Here is an 18,279-nt window from a genome sequence, read left to right on the forward strand (position 1 = left end):
CTCCAGCCGTGTGTGTTTTAGTGTGGCAGGCTGCAAGCCGCACAGGACTGGAACACGGATAAGTAAACATCACCCAGGGTTGAACTGAAGGAAAGGGTGATAGCAGCCACAGAGCTCACAATTAGGCCTCCTCTTCAAGGGGAAGGATGCAGACAGTAGAGAGGCTAACAGCAGCTTTCCTGGTTTTGCTGGTGTGTACGTGCGTGGTGCTCTAATACGTCGTACGGGCGTAAAAATTCCATCTAGGTTTGCTGAGCTGTGTTGCTTTCGTTTTACCCTGAGTTACTAACCTTCAGTTTCGACGCTGGGTTATGGGTATTCCATGTTCTCTCTCTTTCTCTTTCACTCTCTCACACGCGTGCGCGCGCACACACACACACACACACACACACACACACACACACACACACACACACACACAAAGAGCTCTTTGCCAAATAGACCTCTAGCCCAAAGTGATTTGTGCTGACAGTGACCTTCTCTTTTCATCTTTTCATCTCTGCATCTCTGATGTTCTGTCTCTTTTCTCTTCCTCCACAGTGAGCTCTTTCACTCTCTGCCACACAAACATACACACACACATGCCATCTCTCCTTTTCTCTCCCTTTATCTAACACACAGCGCAATCTCACAAACTCACACTGAAGCACGTGCAATTCATCCTGTACTCCCTCTCTCCATTTCTTCCACACACACAACAAAACCTCAAATTCTCCCCATCTCACACACCCAGACGCACGCTCACACTCGTACCCACGGACAAACACTTACCACCGCATTTTAAGCTCCGCTCAGTGCCTGATCGGGTATGCTCGTCCCTTCCTAGCCTGAGCCCACACAACCCAGCTTCAGCACAGAGCAAAGAAAGCCACATGCACAAAAACACGCACATAACCATCTCCACCAACCCGAGGGGCTGCTGCTGACGTATCAGCAGTGCTTACACCCCTGCCTTTATCTGTCCACCTTTACTGTTTGCCTTTTCTTTCAATCTCCCTCAAGTCTCAGGAATTCACACATACTGCACTCCTCCGCTCCAGCCCCCGTTCTCTCTCTCTGGTTTAAGACAAGGTTGTGGTATCTCATTTCCTGTCTCTCTCTGGTATAGGGCAAGGTTGTGGTATCTCTTTTCCTGTCTCTCTCTGGTATAAGATAAGGTTGTGGTATCTCTTTTCCTGTCTCTCTCTGGTATAGGGCAAGGTTGTGGTATCTCTTTTCCTGTTTCTTTCTCAATTTCTGGTTTAAGACAAGGTTGTGGTATCTTATTTCCTGTTTCTCTCTCTCTCTCTCTCTCTCTCTCTCTCTCTCTCGCTCTCTCTCTCTCTCTCTCTCTCTCTCTCTCTCTCTCTCTCTCTCTCTCTCTCTCTCTCTGGTATAGGACATGGTTGTGGTATCTCTTTTCTTGTCTCTTTCTTTTAGCATAACTACTTCACATTGGCCCACTGACTATATCTTCCAAATCTTTCTCTGGAAAATTGTGTTAAATTTATGACAAGTTATAAATAGCCTGAGCTTAACATCCTGAAACCTTTAAAAACAATACCCTCAAACATTTTGACCGAATCCTAACTTCTTATTGGTTAACGTAACATTAGTAACAAAACTTTTAAATACGTTTCTGAAAATCTAAAAATGAACCTGAGAGTTCCATGATGGGATTTTCGAAAGTGCCGCACGCGAGTAAATGACGCGCTCACACTTTTCGCTCGTGACTATGGCGCACAGTCACTTTACTTCACGCGGGGTTCTAAAATTAAACGTGCCAGTGTTAACTGGAACCAGTGATTTTCGGTCGTTATGTGTTGTAACCGGTATAGTACCGGTATAGTACCGACGTTCACCGTCTCCCGAGCCGGCCGTAGCACCGTTAACAACACTAGAGGGCGATCGAACCATTCCGATGCACTCACCAGCAAAACACGACGGCTCACGGGTGTCCCGTCCCGTGCGGCCACGCTTAGGGACCTATTCAAACGTTTCACATTCTTCTCCTTCATTCCCGCACATATTTTCGCCAATTCCGCCTGCCTGAGCCCCATCGGGCTCCTGTTTGAGGCGCGTCTGTGACATTTTGGTAAAGACATTTCCACACCTGTCAGCTTAACGTGTTCTCAGTGTCTCTTCGCAGTGTGCTCCACATCAGTGCGTGCGCTGCTGGCTTCGGCTGCCGGACGCGGGGCCAAAAGAAATACAGAGAGGGCGTCTATTAAACAATAACGAGCCTAATCGTGTGCGACTGCTCATTAAATGAACATCGGCCGGGTCATTCGGGCAAACCAACAATCGCGGGCAGCGCGAGAGTTGCCGCCTGCGAAGGGGGTAATTAAGCGCACGAGCGCTCCTTTTACCCCAGCACAGGAGTGCATGACCTTCGCCCAACCGCTCGTTTACTGTCCTCCCGGGCACGGGATTACAGCGCGCCATTTCCGAGCCGATTACAAGGACCCGCGTGGCGTTCGAGGGGCGTCTCGTGGGCAGAACAAGCCTGACATCACCCTGTGCTTCGTCGTGTAGGGGCGCGTGGCACCGCCTCTTTCTCATCTTAAAGCGCGCTGTTGGTGTAAAGTGCGTGCAGTCAGTCACGAGCAGCTACCGGAGGAAAGGTGGGCCAAGGACACTGACGGACTAAACGGGGGGACCGATACCAAAGCGCACTTGTGCACGGGACGTTCGCGAGAAGAGGGGGGAAAGACCGCTCATTCACGAGGCTCACTGCCACATGATTGTTCTTTTCGTCACTTTCACCGCACGCGCCGGCTGTGTTCCATAGCGCCAAGCACCGCCCGGTCCACACAAAAAAAAGATGCCCGACACGCCGCCGTCCGACCCGGGCTCGCGGGAGGCGAAGATAACGGTCCTTGAGGTTTTCCCAGGCAGCTCAGCTTGCCGCGTCGGTTACCCGGTGGCGCGTGTGGAATGAAAGTTGGAGCTGAACGCAGAGCGCGAAGATGACGGTGCCTTTGCTGAAGATCGGAGTCGTCCTGAGCACGATGGCGATGATCACCAACTGGATGTCCCAGACCTTGCCGTCGCTGGTTGGGCTTAACACTACCAAACTGACCGCGGCGCAGAGTGGTTACCTGGACCGGAGTACGGGAGTAAGTGCGGTGCTTTACTTTCATTCGGCGAGAGGCGATTTAAAAAAAAATAAAAATGTTATATTATTCAGCGCAAACCTTTCTTCCTTTTAAACGGAAACCACAACTGTGTTAGCAAGGTGCTTCAGTTAACACCTGAGCAGTTTAGGCTGTCCCGAGCGCGCACTCGGCTCATCGTGGTTAAATCGTTTCTTAATGAATGAACGGTGATCTGGTGTGATTTCTCGTAAATAGCCCCCCAGTTTGTAGGTTACCTTAAGTTCTCAAAGGGCGGGCGTAGGGAGTCGCACCTTTTTGCATTGTTACAGAACCCTGAGCTTGTTTTCCGCATGCAAAAGACATCATCAGAAATTTTCAGATGGTGCGAGTCCTATACCAGTTTCAAAATACCGGTTTCTTCTTTTGAACAGCTCTGCGTTAACAGATTCCTGTAATGCATATTAATTCCTTCGCAGATAATGACATGTTGGCGTGTGGTTAGATACCCCCGTGACCCCGCGTGTAAGCACAGGAATGCCGTTAAGCGGGCTGTTTGATTCTGCAGAAGGCACGAATATCTGCGTGAAATGTCAGTGCGACGTGATTTGTCGTGTAGCGCGCAAAACGAAATCTCGAATCTTTATGGGATCCCTGTTGCCCGCAGTGATTTCTCTAATGTTGGCGGACTCGCCATGGAGGCGTCGATCCGCGCCGGTGTGCTTAACGAGTTTAGGAGGTTCCCGAGGAGTTGTGCGTAACTATTGTCGCCTGGTTACGAATCGCTGTGTTGACTGTGAAAATATATAGGATTTTTAATATGTATCTTGTTTATTTGATGCATTTATTTGTGCGTGTCAAGGAAGATCTTCTGCTCAGCCTGGTTTCAATGAAGGCAGCGACGTCCTTTTGTGAAACTGAATTTCGAGTCAGCAGACGCAGTCACTGTGGTCCGCTCGGCTCCGGGTTTTCTTTGAGTTGACAGTAACGGGCCGGGCTGGGTGCGGGTGAGGGGCGTCTAGGGTTTGACTCCTGCTGGTCGCCCCCATACAGCCTGTCAGTTTTACACCTGGGGTCCAGGGTTTTCGTGCTGAACGGTAATCTCGTAATCCGACACTTGTCAATCAACCGTTAAAAGCACCACGCTACTGACACGGATTACACACACACAAGACGCATAAAGAAACACACACTGATTAAGACCGGTGACAACGGACAGCATATTGAGATAAACACTTTTAGGTGCCACCGCACTCTTTCTCAGTCAAAAATCAATAGGAAGTGTAGTCGTGTGAAAGTAGAAACTTGGCTCTTCTGCCGGGCGACAATCTGGTCTGTTACGAACTTTACGTCCCCTGGATGAATCGGCAGCGCGCCCTGTGGGGCCGAACGTTTGATTGGCGCACGCGCAGAGGGGTGTGGTTTGACGTAGCACGAGCAGATGGGGCTTTGCGTAATCGTGTGCATGTGCATGTGTTCGTTCCTATGTGTGCGCATGTTTCTTTCTCTTTTTTTTTTTTGGCTGTTTGTATTAGAGGCAGTAGTTAAGAGTTGTAAAATTTCATAGAAATGCACGGACACCCTCCCGCATTCATAGACAACTCCCGAGTCCGTCCCTGCCTCAGCTGAGTTACACTTGTTTTTGGAACCATATGAGACACCCAACCAATCAGAATTGTTTAATTCCAAGAACAATTGTCACGAATCAAGACCTGACCGAAGGCAGGACAGCTTGCGCCCACCGGAGCTCAGGGTCCTTCACCTCATTCTAGCAACGAGACCTTATTACACATGCTGGGGGAATAGAGCCATACCGATACACATGTCCACTGCCTGTAGCTGCTCCACAATCCTCCACCGCCCTTTTAGTGTCGCCCAGGTCATTACTGTGTTGCCATGGTTCTGATCGCAAACAGTGTTGAATGAAACCTTCCCAAGGGCAGAAGCACGTTCACAAATTAGATTAGTGAGTGCATAACAACACAGCACAATCCCAATCACTTCTCCTGCATCAGACAGCTCCACCCAGAACCCTTAGTGCAGGTAATAACTCTTAGTAAATAGGCTTTGACTCTACAGTGGGTCAAAGCACGAGTCTGTAAATGTAAACCTCTCACCCTTTGACTCTCCCTCTGGTCCTCTCCTGTCTCATCCCTGATCTCCCGGTGCTCCATCTTTCTCTTCCACCTCTCTCTCTCTCTCTCTCTCTCTCTCTCTCTCTCTGTACCCCATCCCTCTTGCTCTTTGTCACCACCTGTCTCTTTCTCTTCCCCATCTGTCTCTCTGTCCCCTACCTCTCTCTCTTTCTTTCTCTCTGCCCCCAAACTCCGCCCCCCCCCCCCTTCTCCATTTGTCTGCATCCTCTCATCCCCCCCCACCAGGTGTTGCCTGCTAACCCAGAGGAGTCCTGGCAGGTGTACAGCTCTGCGCAGGATAGCGAGGGCCGGTGTGTGTGCACGGTCGTCGCCCCTCAGCAGACCATGTGCTCCCGGGACGCCCGCACCAAACAGCTACGGCAGCTCCTGGAGAAGGTAACCGTAGCGACCGCATCCTGAGCGAGACGGTGGCCGGGGTGCGGCTCCAACCTGCTCCAGCCGCTGGCCCGGGAGGATGATGTCACACAGAGCGCATCATCTTGTCAGCCGCTGCCTCTAGAGATCTGAGTGACCTTGTGACAAACAACAGCTTTTATAGCTCTCCACTGTGTCTGTGGCTTCTTTGCACTAATCTACAGTGACACACACACATACACATATGTACACACACACAACCACACACACATGAACTCACACATTAATGAGATCCCCCAGGATGACATCAGCCTTCACTCATATAAACAAAATGCAATTAGAATATAATATTCACACTGAATAATAAATATGAAAATTTGTACATCAGGAAACTGATTGCAACATAAACACAAATTATTTTTATTTGCAAATCTGATGAAAATTGTGCAGCACCAGGAAAGGGGATGCAGAAGACTTTTTATGCCTTGTTTAATAAGCTGAAATTAGTTCTATCACACCCACCCAACACACCTGATGAATTTATTAACAGTCCTCATAGAAACATACACACTTGTACACACACCCACACGCTCACACAAATGCATATTTCCATGCAAAGATAGATCTTTCAAAGTTTATTGGAAAGATTATTATTAGTAATTTTATTGCTGCCTGACATATGATGTGTGTGTGTGTGTGTGTGTGTGTGTGTGTGTGTGTGTGTGTGTGTGTGCGTTCGTGTGTGTGGTTGCTATAGGTGCAGAACATGACCCAGTCGATCCAGGTATTGGACCAGCGCACACAGAGAGACCTGCAGTATGTGGTTAAGATGGAGGATCAGCTCAGAGGCCTGGAGAACAAATTCAGACAAGTGGAGGAAAGCCACAAACAAAACCTTGCCAAGCAATACAAGGTAAGCCACACACACACACACACACACACACGCACGTGCGCGCACACACACACATCAATAAAACTACTGACACACATTGTATATAAGGAATGAAGGACACTGCAGACTTCCCCCCCCCCCACACACACACACAAACGTTCCAAGTTTCTTAATAAAGTACTAAATACACGGGATCAGCCAGACAGGATCTTACACTGGACGGGCAGCAGCAGGAGGAAAAAGGGAACAGAATTTTTCAGAGCTGGACTCATGCCTGCTTTGACACATTCAAAAAAATCTCTCTGTGCCCCTACATCTCTCTCTGACGAACTAATTTGTTTTCTCCTGACTCAGAAAGAAGCCAAATATTATGTTATGATATTATGGAATCATTACTTGCCTAAATGATTCACTCTCTTTATCATGCCAGAATGCGTCAATGTCTGCATTAGTTCATCTATTCACAGAGAGCTGGACCAGAAAGATTAATACTGTGGTGGATTTTAATATTCTTAAATGTATATTTAAACTATTCTACTTGTCTCTTGTTGATTTCCCATATTTTTGCTTGGGGCTGATTAATTATTAGTATTAGTCATTTATTATAAACAAGAACCATATTCGTAAGTCTAATTATTAAGAGGTTTTTTTTTTTTTTTTTTTTAAGAGTAAAACATTCAGATACAGCTATTGAAAATTACAAATCAGTATACACAGGTCAATCAATCAAAATCAATCACAATTTATTTATATAATGCTTTTTACAACATATGTTGTCACAAAGCAGCTTTACAAATGTTTAAAAATCCACACCGAGAGACAAGTGTTATGATGACAACTCAACTGGCAGTTACATAAAAATCTAACAAAATCAAGTCAAATTTAAATGTATTTATATAGCACTTTTTACAACAGATGTTGCCACAAAGCAGTTTTACAAATGTCCAAGTCCCTAGTGAGCAAGCCAAGGGTGACAGTGGACAGGAAAAACTCCCTAGAGCATGAGGAAGAAACCTTGAGAGGAACCAAGACTCAAAGGGGGGGGGGGGGGGGGGGGGGGGGGGGCATCCTCCTCTGGCCGACAGTGGTCACTACAATAATAACTATTTAAAGAGAAAATTCCATTTAAAAAATTACTAAATAAACAATTAATGTCCAGTCCGACTTTCTAGAGGTCCTAGTCTTCTCCTGAGGTGCGCATGTGTCTGAGACCCAACCCGCAATAGAACGTACATTAAAGGCAATAGAAGAGTAGTTGGCTAGAGTGGAGGTGTGGTGGGATACAGGAGAGGACATCAAGGGGGTGGTGGGTGTAGCCATGGCAGCTGAGACGGGTCGGGGCACAAGTCTGCTCCAATTAATCAGTACTCAGTGACTAACCACTTACATAGATCTGAACAGATTAATCAGTACTCAGTGACTAACCACTTACATAGATCTGAACAGATTAATCAGTACTCAGTGACTAACCACTTACATGGATCTGAACAGATTAATCAGTACTCAGTGACTAACCACTTACATGGATCTGAACAGATTAATCAGTACTCGGTGACTAACCACTTACATGGATCTGAACAGATTAATCAGTACTCAGTGACTAACCACTTACATGGATCTGAACAGATTAATCAGTACTCAGTGACTAACCATTTACATGATCTGAACAGATTAATCAGTACTCAGTGACTAACCACTTACATGGATCTGAACAGATTAATCAGTACTCAGTGACTAACCACTTACATGGATCTGAACAGATTAATCAGTACTCAGTGACTAACCACTTACATGGATCTGAACAGATTAATCAGTACTCAGTGACTAACCACTTACATGGATCTGAACAGATTAATCAGTACTCAGTGAATAACCACATACATGGATCTGAACAGATCAATCAGTACTCAGTGACTAACCACTTACATGGATATGAACAGATTAATCAGTGTGCAGTGACTGATCACAGATTAGTTACTAATCAGTGATAAAGTAATAATTATACATTATATTTTCCTGCACCTTTCTAGAAACTCAAAGACACATTAGTTATCGCAGAAAGTATCATACAGCACACTACACCCTGTTTAGGCATGGATAACAAACGTGCCCGCACACACGCAAACAGAAAGACATTAACACAATCCACACGGCATTGCATGCATGTATGCTAACTCAGACACACCAACCCACAGCTTGCCACGAATTCTGTAATTCTGTCACTCTGTGTGCATTTAATTTAAGCTCGACTGCAGGGGTGTGTGTTTGTGTGCGCGAGCGCGTGCGTGGGGGATGCGTGTGTGCTAGCTAGGTTAGCGAGTTAGCATCCTGTACTCAGTGTGTTGTTTCTTGCTTGCAGGGCTAACTATAAAGACATAATAGGAGAGCCTGAGGCCAGAAGAGGCAGGTCTAACCCACGATTGGCTGAAGTGGGCGTCAGTCACGCCGTTTATGTCACAGTTCTCGTATTCTATTATACAACATTAACTGTAAGATAATCCTTCCCCCTCCTTACCGAACCACCAATCGGATCCCTTCCTGCATGCGCCTCTAAATCCTTCATTAGGTTTCATTTACATAACTATTCTGTTCAATATTTTTATTTGGTTTATAGTAATATTAATATTATCATAATTCTGATGATTCCAAGTTGATAACTGCTCACGTTGCTTTTTTCATTTGTCTTTATGCGATATTTGGTTATTGGACTAATACACTTTTAAAGATAATGGATCATAGCTGAGAATCACGTTGTTGTGTGTAACATGTCAAATGAGCATGTTTCGCCTTTGCTGTGGAAACCATGAAACTCAATAAAGTGCTTTCCCAATTGTTTACCGTGTTCCGAGCGCTTGATTTTCGCCGACATGTTAGAGCTTTTTTACCATAACTGGGCTTCTGGTCTCTCAATGGCTCTCCTATAAACGAATACACAAACACGTGGCACTCACCAATTACCACACGCGCCGAGTCTCAAACACACCTGTGAAGCACGCCTACGCACACCCTCCCCACACACCGCAGGAGTGAGAGTAGTTAGGCGGTAGTGTTAGTTGGGATTTTTTACCTGCTTCCTCGTGGAGGCAGCACTGTTTAAAATGGTGAACGTGTTGCTGTCTGAATGCGCCCATATCCGAGATACCGAGATATGGAGCGCGTGCGGGTCTGAGCGCGCTCTGTGGCGTATTCGCAGACCATAAAGGCGAAGATGGCGGAGCTGCGCCCGCTCATCCCCGTGCTGGAGGAGTACAAGGCGGACGCGCGGCTGGTGCTGCAGTTCAAGCAGGAGGTGCAGAATCTGACAGCCAGCCTGGCGCTCCTGCAGCAGGAGATGGGGGCGTACGACTACGACGAGCTCCACTCCCGCGTCTCCAGCCTGGAGGAGAGGCTCCGCGCGTGCATGCAAAAGCTCGGTAAGGGAGTAGAGGTGCTCGCACGTGCGCAAACAGACGCATGCTCACATCAGCACGCACGCACACGTTCAGATGAGACTTGCATAGCTAGTAATAGTAGTAAAAGTATTATTCAATTATCAGAGCAGGGCAACAACCTGCATCCATCCAGGCAAGTTATGCCAGAAGCACATCTAACCGCACAGGGAAAGACAACTGAGCAGTATGCATATCTAAACCTTAATTTATGATACGATGGGCAAGTATAGTGACAGTGAGCGAAGTGTGTGTGTGTGTATATATATATAAAGATTTATGTTTTAGATTTTTCGGTAGTTTTATTTATGTATGCAGCAACTCTTATATGAAGCACCTTTAATTGCCACTGTGTATGTAAATGAACCCGCCATCACTTTTCCATATACATACGCTGCATACGCTACCTTTTTAGGCTAGCGTATACCTATAGGAAAGTGATTTATTTTTTTAAGTCAAAACCTTTGCAGTCGTAATGCACTTCAAGGTCATCATAGTTTTCCGTCCAATGAGCTTTTAGATTAGTGCTTCTACCCAGCTACTACAAACATGCTGTAATAATCTCAGCATTTCGCAGGAAGTAACACATAATTCCAGAAGTCCATTTTTCCCGCAAAGACTTGGTGACGTAATTTAGCATTGCGAAAGCTAGTAGAGACAGGAGTTTATAATTATAACTTGATTTCTTCTTCTGTGGCCTCGATAACCCAATGGAGGGGATATGAGGTCCAGGTAGGTGTTCTACTCTAAAACGTATGATACCTTTAAATCAAACTTCAGGGCTCCTTCCCAACACGGGTCAACACACAGAACTTCATTTGCTTTTTGGCCAGCCAATATGCGTGATTCATATGGATACATGGCGTACTGTGGGTATCCATTTAAAAAGAGTCAAATCGATGTGAAAAGCTGTAACCCTTGGCCAACACTTTCGGCGTATATAGAAGCCTTAGATTTCCGATCAGGTCTGCTGAGATATTTCCCTAAATTGCCCCTGACATTCTTATCTGTACTCGACTGGCCCGGAATCAGAGACTCACTTATGAAGTTCAGCTAATCAAAGGGAAACGTGTGCGCCCGGGCTTACACGCAGGCTCTCAAAGAGGCTTTTGATGTAGGCGAGAATGTGCCCGTGCCTACGCCAATCCAGTTCATTATTGTAACGGTGTTATTTACTACCAAATAACATTTACTAGACAAATAAAAGACGGAAGAATCTGTTATTATTATTATGGTATTGTTAATGCGCACGGAACCGCCAGCAGGACTTTATGACACTTCAGAGTGGTGTGTCTGTGATTGTGCAAGTGTAAATCAGTAACCACAGTCTATGCCAGTCTGTCTGCCTGCCTGTCTCTCTATCTCCCTCTTTCTGTCTTTGTGTTCCTGCTAGGCCTAGCAGGGAGACCGTTCACGCAGGCCTAGTGTTGTGACTCCAGTCATTCCCCAGACATGCTTTACTTAACAAGCACGTTAATCGATGCATAGAGGTGGCGCTAGCCACAGCCCCGTAGCTCTGGGCAGGGTTGGGTTACGCTTGCTTCCCCCTGCTTTCCTCCAGCTTCTAAAGATTAGAGTATTCCCCATCTGTCCCAAATCACTAGAGCACAGCTGTGTGTGTGTGTGTGCGTGTGCGTGCGTGTGTGCGCGCGTGTGTGTGTGCGCGCGTGTGTGTGCGCGAGTGTGTGCGTGTGTGTAAGGAAGACGAGAGATTACATAAGGTTTTCTGTTGTCTGCAGGAACACATTACAGTTTAATTCCACCAGCTGCCAAACATGTCAAACACATTCATTGTTGACAGATAAGCCATTTCTCTTTCTCTCACTTACTCTCGCTTTCTGTCTTTCTCTCCTTCTTTCTCAGTATCAATAAAGTTGGATAGAAAGATTGTGTGTGTGTGTGTGTGTGTGTGTGATTGTGAGTGTGAGCAAGAGAGGGAGAAAATAAAACCAGTATCTTCTGGTTTTACAGTGTGTGGGTGCATATTGTGTTTTAGCAGTGATGTGACCATGTTACACTGAGAATTATAACATAAATATTTGTGCTCTCTCCCTCTCTCTACATATTTCTCTGTCCATCCTCTCTCTCTCTCTCTCTCTCTCTCTCTCTCTCTCTCTCTCTCCCCTTTTCCTCAGCCAGAATTCAGTGGAAATTTCAGCAATTAAGAGCAGTTACCAATTACTGTCGTTCACTCAAATGAGATAAAGTGCCCAGTCAGGCTAATTTAGATGCAGTATAGCAACTGAGGAGACTTAATAAGATGTATTAACACACTCACACACACACACACACGTACGTTTAAGATGGAGGTCCATGACTGTGATGAGTGTCACACGCACACACTTACAGGGGTATAAGAGTATAAGAGTATATTTAATAATGCTTTCAATCACTCTGAATGTGTGTTACTTTGAGCCTGTGAATACTGTGTTCTTTGCAAGTGCATATCTGTGTGTGTGTGTGTGTGTGTGTGTGTTTCAGCATGCTCTAAGCTAATTGTGTGCATGTTTTGCAGCTTGTGGTAAACTCACAGGCATCAGTGAGCCCATCACTATTAAAACATCTGGATCTCGGTTCGGGTCCTGGATGACCGACCCAGTGGCTCCAGAAGGAGATACCAGAGTGAGTACACACACAGACACACACACACACACACACACACACACACACATACACATATATGCACACTAATACAAAAAAACAAACAAACATGCAGACATTGTTCACAGTCACGAACATGAACACAGATACATCCGTCCATTACCGCTGTGCAGTGAGCGTGAGACTGACTAGTAAGCTGTTATCAAAATGCAGCGAGACAAGTCTCTGGTCTCTGACTGGGGTTGATGTGACACCGGTCTCGTTCTTTTTTATAATCCCCAGACACATGCACATGTATTTAAATATAAATGCATATACATTTACTCAACTGGCCAGATTCATAAAACTTGACACTAACCTATGTATTTAATTCCTATTTATAAAGTTATCATGGCAATAATTAGTGTTCCAGTGTCAACTTCCTCCTGTGCTAAATTCACCTGTTCCCTAGGGGAAAGCCAATCAAAATCAACATGTAAATTAGGACATACATACAAATTGGTGGGACCAGTGGTATACTGAAAGTTCAACTGGCAGTTACATAAAAATGGGACAAAATCAAATAAAATCAAAATTTATTTATATAGCACTTTTTACAACAGATGTTGTCACAAAGCAGTTTTACAAATATCTGCATCCAAGCCCCCAGTGAGCAAGCCAAGGGCGACAGTGGCAAGGAAAAACTCCCTAGAGCATGAGGAAGAAACCTTGAGAGGATCCAAGACTCAAAGGTGGGGGGGCATCCTCCTCTGGCTGACAATAGACACCACGATAATAACAATTTTAAGAGAAAAATAAATGTAAAAAATTTCAGCAAGTCAGGAACCGCATGGTTGCACCAAGTGGACAACTTACGATTTCAACAAGTCAGGAACCGCACGGTTGCACCGAGTGGACGACATAAGATCTTCTTCTAAATCACAGCAGAGCAGCAAAATTGTGCCTCTCCTTGGTCTAGAGTTGTTAGCTTCTTCCTCTGCTACACCTACGTTTGCCTTTCATAGGGCAAAAGTTAGAGGCATTCTGAGATCTTGTTCATGCAGACCACCATCTTCTTCATGTACTTTGACTACTGCAGTAGCAAAGTTTACCATCATATTCAGTGCTAAATGGGTGCATGTGCAGAATCTTGATGATGACTTGTATGTGTGACCAAAACATTGGTAGAGAAAAGGTCCTCCAATCCACACCAGCTCCTTATGAGGACATTTATCATCAGACAGGTTCAAGTGGGATTTTTTATTTTTTATTTTTTTGCAGTGCAGTGTTTTACACTGAATCACTAAAGTCATGCAAACGTGGACAAAATGCACAATATATATCATTCAAACAGTACAATATGCTGTTAATGTCACATTAAATCCAGCAGTAGATTTTATTCATTTGGCCCACCAGTATGTTTAGAGCCATTGAAACTGCTCTCAAATCAGCGTTCATACATGGTTCTACTGGCTGATACAGGGAAAAACTGTTTTCAGATCAGCACATGGTTCCATGGACCATACCACTCAAGAGAGGAGAATGCCAGAGGTTCCTGATCTCAGTCCTGGTGACTCTATGTGCTGCTTATATCTGCAAGCCTCTTGCTGTAACGTGCACAACTCCACAGGTCCGTTGTTATCCCTGTGTATTGTTATCAGTGTATATGAGCACAGAAAATTTACATATAGAAGAGTGCAATAAAAACTGATCTGGTGGCAGTCTGGGCCTCTCGCACAACACTGTAAGAGCTAGTGTTGATTGTGACATACTGTTCCCGGAGCAGGAAGCTTGGTCTGTTTCTGCCGCCCTCATTAACATGCGGTTGAGCAGGGTAAATCCATGTATTTGATATGCACCATCAAAGGAAGGCATTTTTAATGCGCACATAACCCTGAACAGGACTTTATTACACCTCTGAGTGCTCTGCGTGTGTGAGTGTGTGATTGTGCCACTGTGAATCAGTTTTCACAGTGCTCACATCCCTCAGTAACTACAAAAACACACAACATAAATCAATCCAGTTTACACACTGTAACCCTGCATCACTCCCATAAACACACACACACACACACACAGCACATATACAGCACACACTCATAAAAACTGTTAAAACACCGTCATGACCAAACATTAAACTCAACAAAAGAAATATAGGGTTACCATACCATAAAACAAACACAAAAGGTAAGCCAACTATTACAGCAAATCATTAAACAAGCTACTGAACACACACACTCACAGATAATAAATGTGGATGTGTGGCATATTGTGTAGTAGTAGTAATTGTTGCTCTTTTAAGATTTATGCATTCTTTCTCTCTCTCTCTCTCTCTCTCTCTCTCTCTCTCTCTCTCCTCTTCTCTTTCTCTCTGGATCAGTAGATACCCCTAAATAAAACACTGATAATAAATGTTGATAGAACCTTCTATTTGAATTGGTTGGCCTCTGTGGAATGACACCTGACCCCTAGGTAAATGCAGGGTGTGGAGCAGGGCCCCAACCTCTGCACCCCCCGTATGTTCTGAGGGGCAGGAGTTTGGGCCCTACTGGGACTCTCTCCTGAGAGCTGGCTTTTTATGCAGAATGATCTGGACTTATCCTCGCAGGGTTCTGGATGCTAACAGTGTTCTTACTACAGCAGGAGTGGGCCAATCCCCAAGGCGATGAGATTTCATTTGGAAGTGGAAGTGCCTAGAAAAAAGCATGCAGGGCCTATCAATATGTGATCCTTAACACCAAGGTAGCGTGGCAAGAATGCCGATCAATTAAGTGCTGTCGGCATTCTTCATTGCCCCACCATTTATGCGTTTGTTTATCTGGAGTGGTTTATTCCTTCCTGTGTATCCTACTCGACAGATACGACCTTTGCCGTTGCTATTAGGGAGTCTAAAGCAATGTCTAGGTCTCACAAGAGACCACACTGCACAATGTCCCTAGTGTCAAATTAACACCTATAGTGTTCAGTTAAGTCCAATACAGTCGAACACTGCACTAGATAATTCAGCCGTGGGGATTTCGCTGACTCAACTTTGCATGCTACAACACTAATAAAGAGTATATTATAGGAAATTATAAGGTTTCCTGCCCATGAGAAATGAATCTTGGCATTCTGGGTTCCAATATTTTCTTGTTTCTCTTGTGTTATATAAAGGTCAGTTTTGTTGTTAAGTATTTTCCCAAAATTCACTCAGTTTTTCTGCCATGTTCCAATGCAGGTGTGGTACATGGACGGCTACCACAACAACCGCTTTGTGCGGGAGTACCGCTCCCTGGTGGACTTCATGACGTCGGACAACTTCACCTCCCACCGGCTGCCTCACCCCTGGTCTGGCACGGGCCAAGTGGTCTACAATGGCTCCATCTATTTCAACAAGTTCCAAAGCCAAGTCATCATCAAGTTTGACTTCAAGACCTCCACTATCAGTCGGACGCAGCGGCTGGACAACGCGGGCTTCAACAATGCCTACCACTACGCCTGGGGCGGCCACTCTGACATCGACCTCATGGTGGACGAAGGCGGCCTCTGGGTCGTCTACGCTACCAACCAGAATGCGGGAAACATTGTCATTAGCAAGCTGAACCCCGTCACGCTGCACGTGGTCAAGACGTGGACCACCAACCATCCGAAGCGCAGTGCCGGCGAGTCTTTCATGATTTGCGGAACGCTCTACGTGACCAACGGCTATTCTGGTGGAACGAAGGTCTACTACGCCTACCACACCAACTCCTCCACCTACGAGTACATCGACATCCCGCTGCAGAACAAGTACTCGCACATCTCCATGTTGGACTACAACCCTCGTGACCGCGCCCTCTATGCCTGGAACAACGGCCATCAGGTTCTCTACAATGTCACCCTCTTCCACCTGGTCCGCTCCGAGGAGCTGTAACCATAGAGACGGCCTGTCAGATGGACAGGAAAAGAATCTGTCATGGGATATTCAAGAGGTTCAATCATGTCAGAGAGAGTGACAGAGAGATATCAAACTGTCAGAGAAAGTGGAACAGACTGCTGATAGATGAAATAACAGTTGGATTAATAGATCTATAAAATAAAATAGAGAATAATACATCTATATAAAAAGCAAAGTGAATGCACTAAGAGGAAAAGACTAAGAGACTAAGAGGAGATATGAATTTAGAGGGACAGTATATATTAAAAAAAAATAGCCAAGGACAAATGCCAACAAAGATCATGACTTTTGATTGATTGATTGATTGATTTGCTAGGTAGGATTCTGTCCAATCAGACGGTTGTACTCTATGCTACTAAGAGGACATTTGTCATTTTGCAAAGTCTGACAAAGTGAGGGGAGGGGCTTAGCCACGGACCTGATAGAGACGGTTATGGACTCTTAACCAAAACAGGACTGCCCCTCCCTGCACTGGCTGGCTTTACAGAGGTAAATGCTAGGTGCTACGCAAAAAGGTACCCACTCGGAAAACAGCTACAGCCCAGCCAAATGGTAACCCAGTGATGCCCTGGCTCATTGCCTGGCCCGGTGCTGCCCCGGCCAATCACGCGGTGGAGCTCACGTGGGTGGTACCTCCAGCTTAGCGGGTATTTGTAGACTATGACACATACACGCCATCATCAGTGCAGCCACGATAATAGGCTGCCGAACATGTCAAGCAAACGAAATAAATCAAAACGGTCTAATGCTAAGAGCATTGACTGTTGAAAGTTTTGCCGTTGTTCAGACATTTCTCCTGAGATCATATCTGAACATGGCACTTCTGACGCCCCACCAGTGTCATGCGATGTAGCACCATGTGTCGGACCAAAGACTGCCGCGAGTCGCTAAACTGGAAGAACGAGCCAACTCGCTAACACACTAGCTAACAAGAAGATAGACATCCATCGTGCTGCTTAGCGTTGCTGTAAGCAATATGACCACTCTGGCTGGTGTAACCGACTCCTTGTATTGAGGCGGTTTAGGTCAAACCTTACTGTGGTTTCTTTTTCTGTGTTTGTGGCTAGACGTGAGACACGTTTCATTTTTGCATGAGTGGGTCCGGCCCATGTTGGTCTGCTCGTAGGAATGTTTATACCTATATGACTCTGTAAACAGTAGGTGTTTGTGGGAGGGCATGTGGGTGGGGTGTGGGTGGGGTGTGGGTGGGGCCTTCTCTAGACACGAGAGAATGGGAAGGGCAGGGTTCAAATATTTCTTTCTCTCCTTCTAAATTGCTATCAGTGACTTGTTAAGGAAAATTTCACCACTACCGCTCCGTAATGTATATGTCCATTACTAACGCACATCATTGCATATACTCCATTAAAATGCACATATACATTAAGATAATTTATAGGGGACAGAGAATATTGGGGCATGTCTCCATCAGAAGCAACCAATACTGACACCCTTCATACTGGATTGTAAGAGAACCCAAACTCCCAGAATTCAGCAGTTCAAGCTGTTGTGAATACACCCCGCTGATTGGACACTGCGTGGTCGTGTTATCAGTATTTGGCTAATGAGCAAAGAAGGGACACAGTCTTCAGAATTGCTTGCTACTTCTCCAGCTGTTACTGTTGCTTCAGGTTTGATGGCTAATTCCTACAGACTTCCATGTAACACTTAGTTTGAGATATGAAGAATAATGGACAAACTAATTATTGGAAGTGAATGGAGGGCATAACCTTTTCTTAAGTCTGAAGGTACTTCAAGAGACTTCCTATGGCAAAACACAGTACAGTGTTTGGACGGCAGCGCCCCTGAAGGAGCGGAGTTAATGTGGGTGGAGTTAGCAAGGGGGTTTCCAGCCGAGGACATCAGGTTTCACTTATAG

The 18,279-nt window shown here is 45.5% G+C and overlaps 1 protein-coding gene across 2 annotated transcripts in view; it reads left to right on the top strand.

Moving 5' to 3' along the window:
* Positions 1–16,458, top strand: part of olfm1b (olfactomedin 1b) — a 22,088-nt gene extending 5,630 nt beyond the window's left edge. The window contains exons 1-6 of one of the 2 annotated variants that reach the window (XM_035521685.1): positions 2,299–3,098; positions 5,456–5,605; positions 6,342–6,497; positions 9,670–9,889; positions 12,420–12,526; positions 15,702–16,458. In XM_035521685.1, coding sequence (XP_035377578.1) covers positions 2,949–3,098; positions 5,456–5,605; positions 6,342–6,497; positions 9,670–9,889; positions 12,420–12,526; positions 15,702–16,376 — 1,458 coding nt within the window. In that variant the 5' untranslated portion in view covers positions 2,299–2,948 and the 3' untranslated portion in view covers positions 16,377–16,458. Of the gene's footprint in view, positions 1–2,298; positions 3,099–5,455; positions 5,606–6,341; positions 6,498–9,669; positions 9,890–12,419; positions 12,527–15,701 lie in introns of those variants that run through there. The other variant, XM_035521686.1, reaches the window with a different exon arrangement.
* The last annotated feature ends 1,821 nt before the right edge of the window (positions 16,459–18,279 follow it).

The sequence above is a fragment of the Electrophorus electricus genome, chromosome 22, assembly GCF_013358815.1.
Source record: "Electrophorus electricus isolate fEleEle1 chromosome 22, fEleEle1.pri, whole genome shotgun sequence".
Taxonomy (NCBI): Eukaryota; Metazoa; Chordata; class Actinopteri; order Gymnotiformes; family Gymnotidae; genus Electrophorus; species Electrophorus electricus.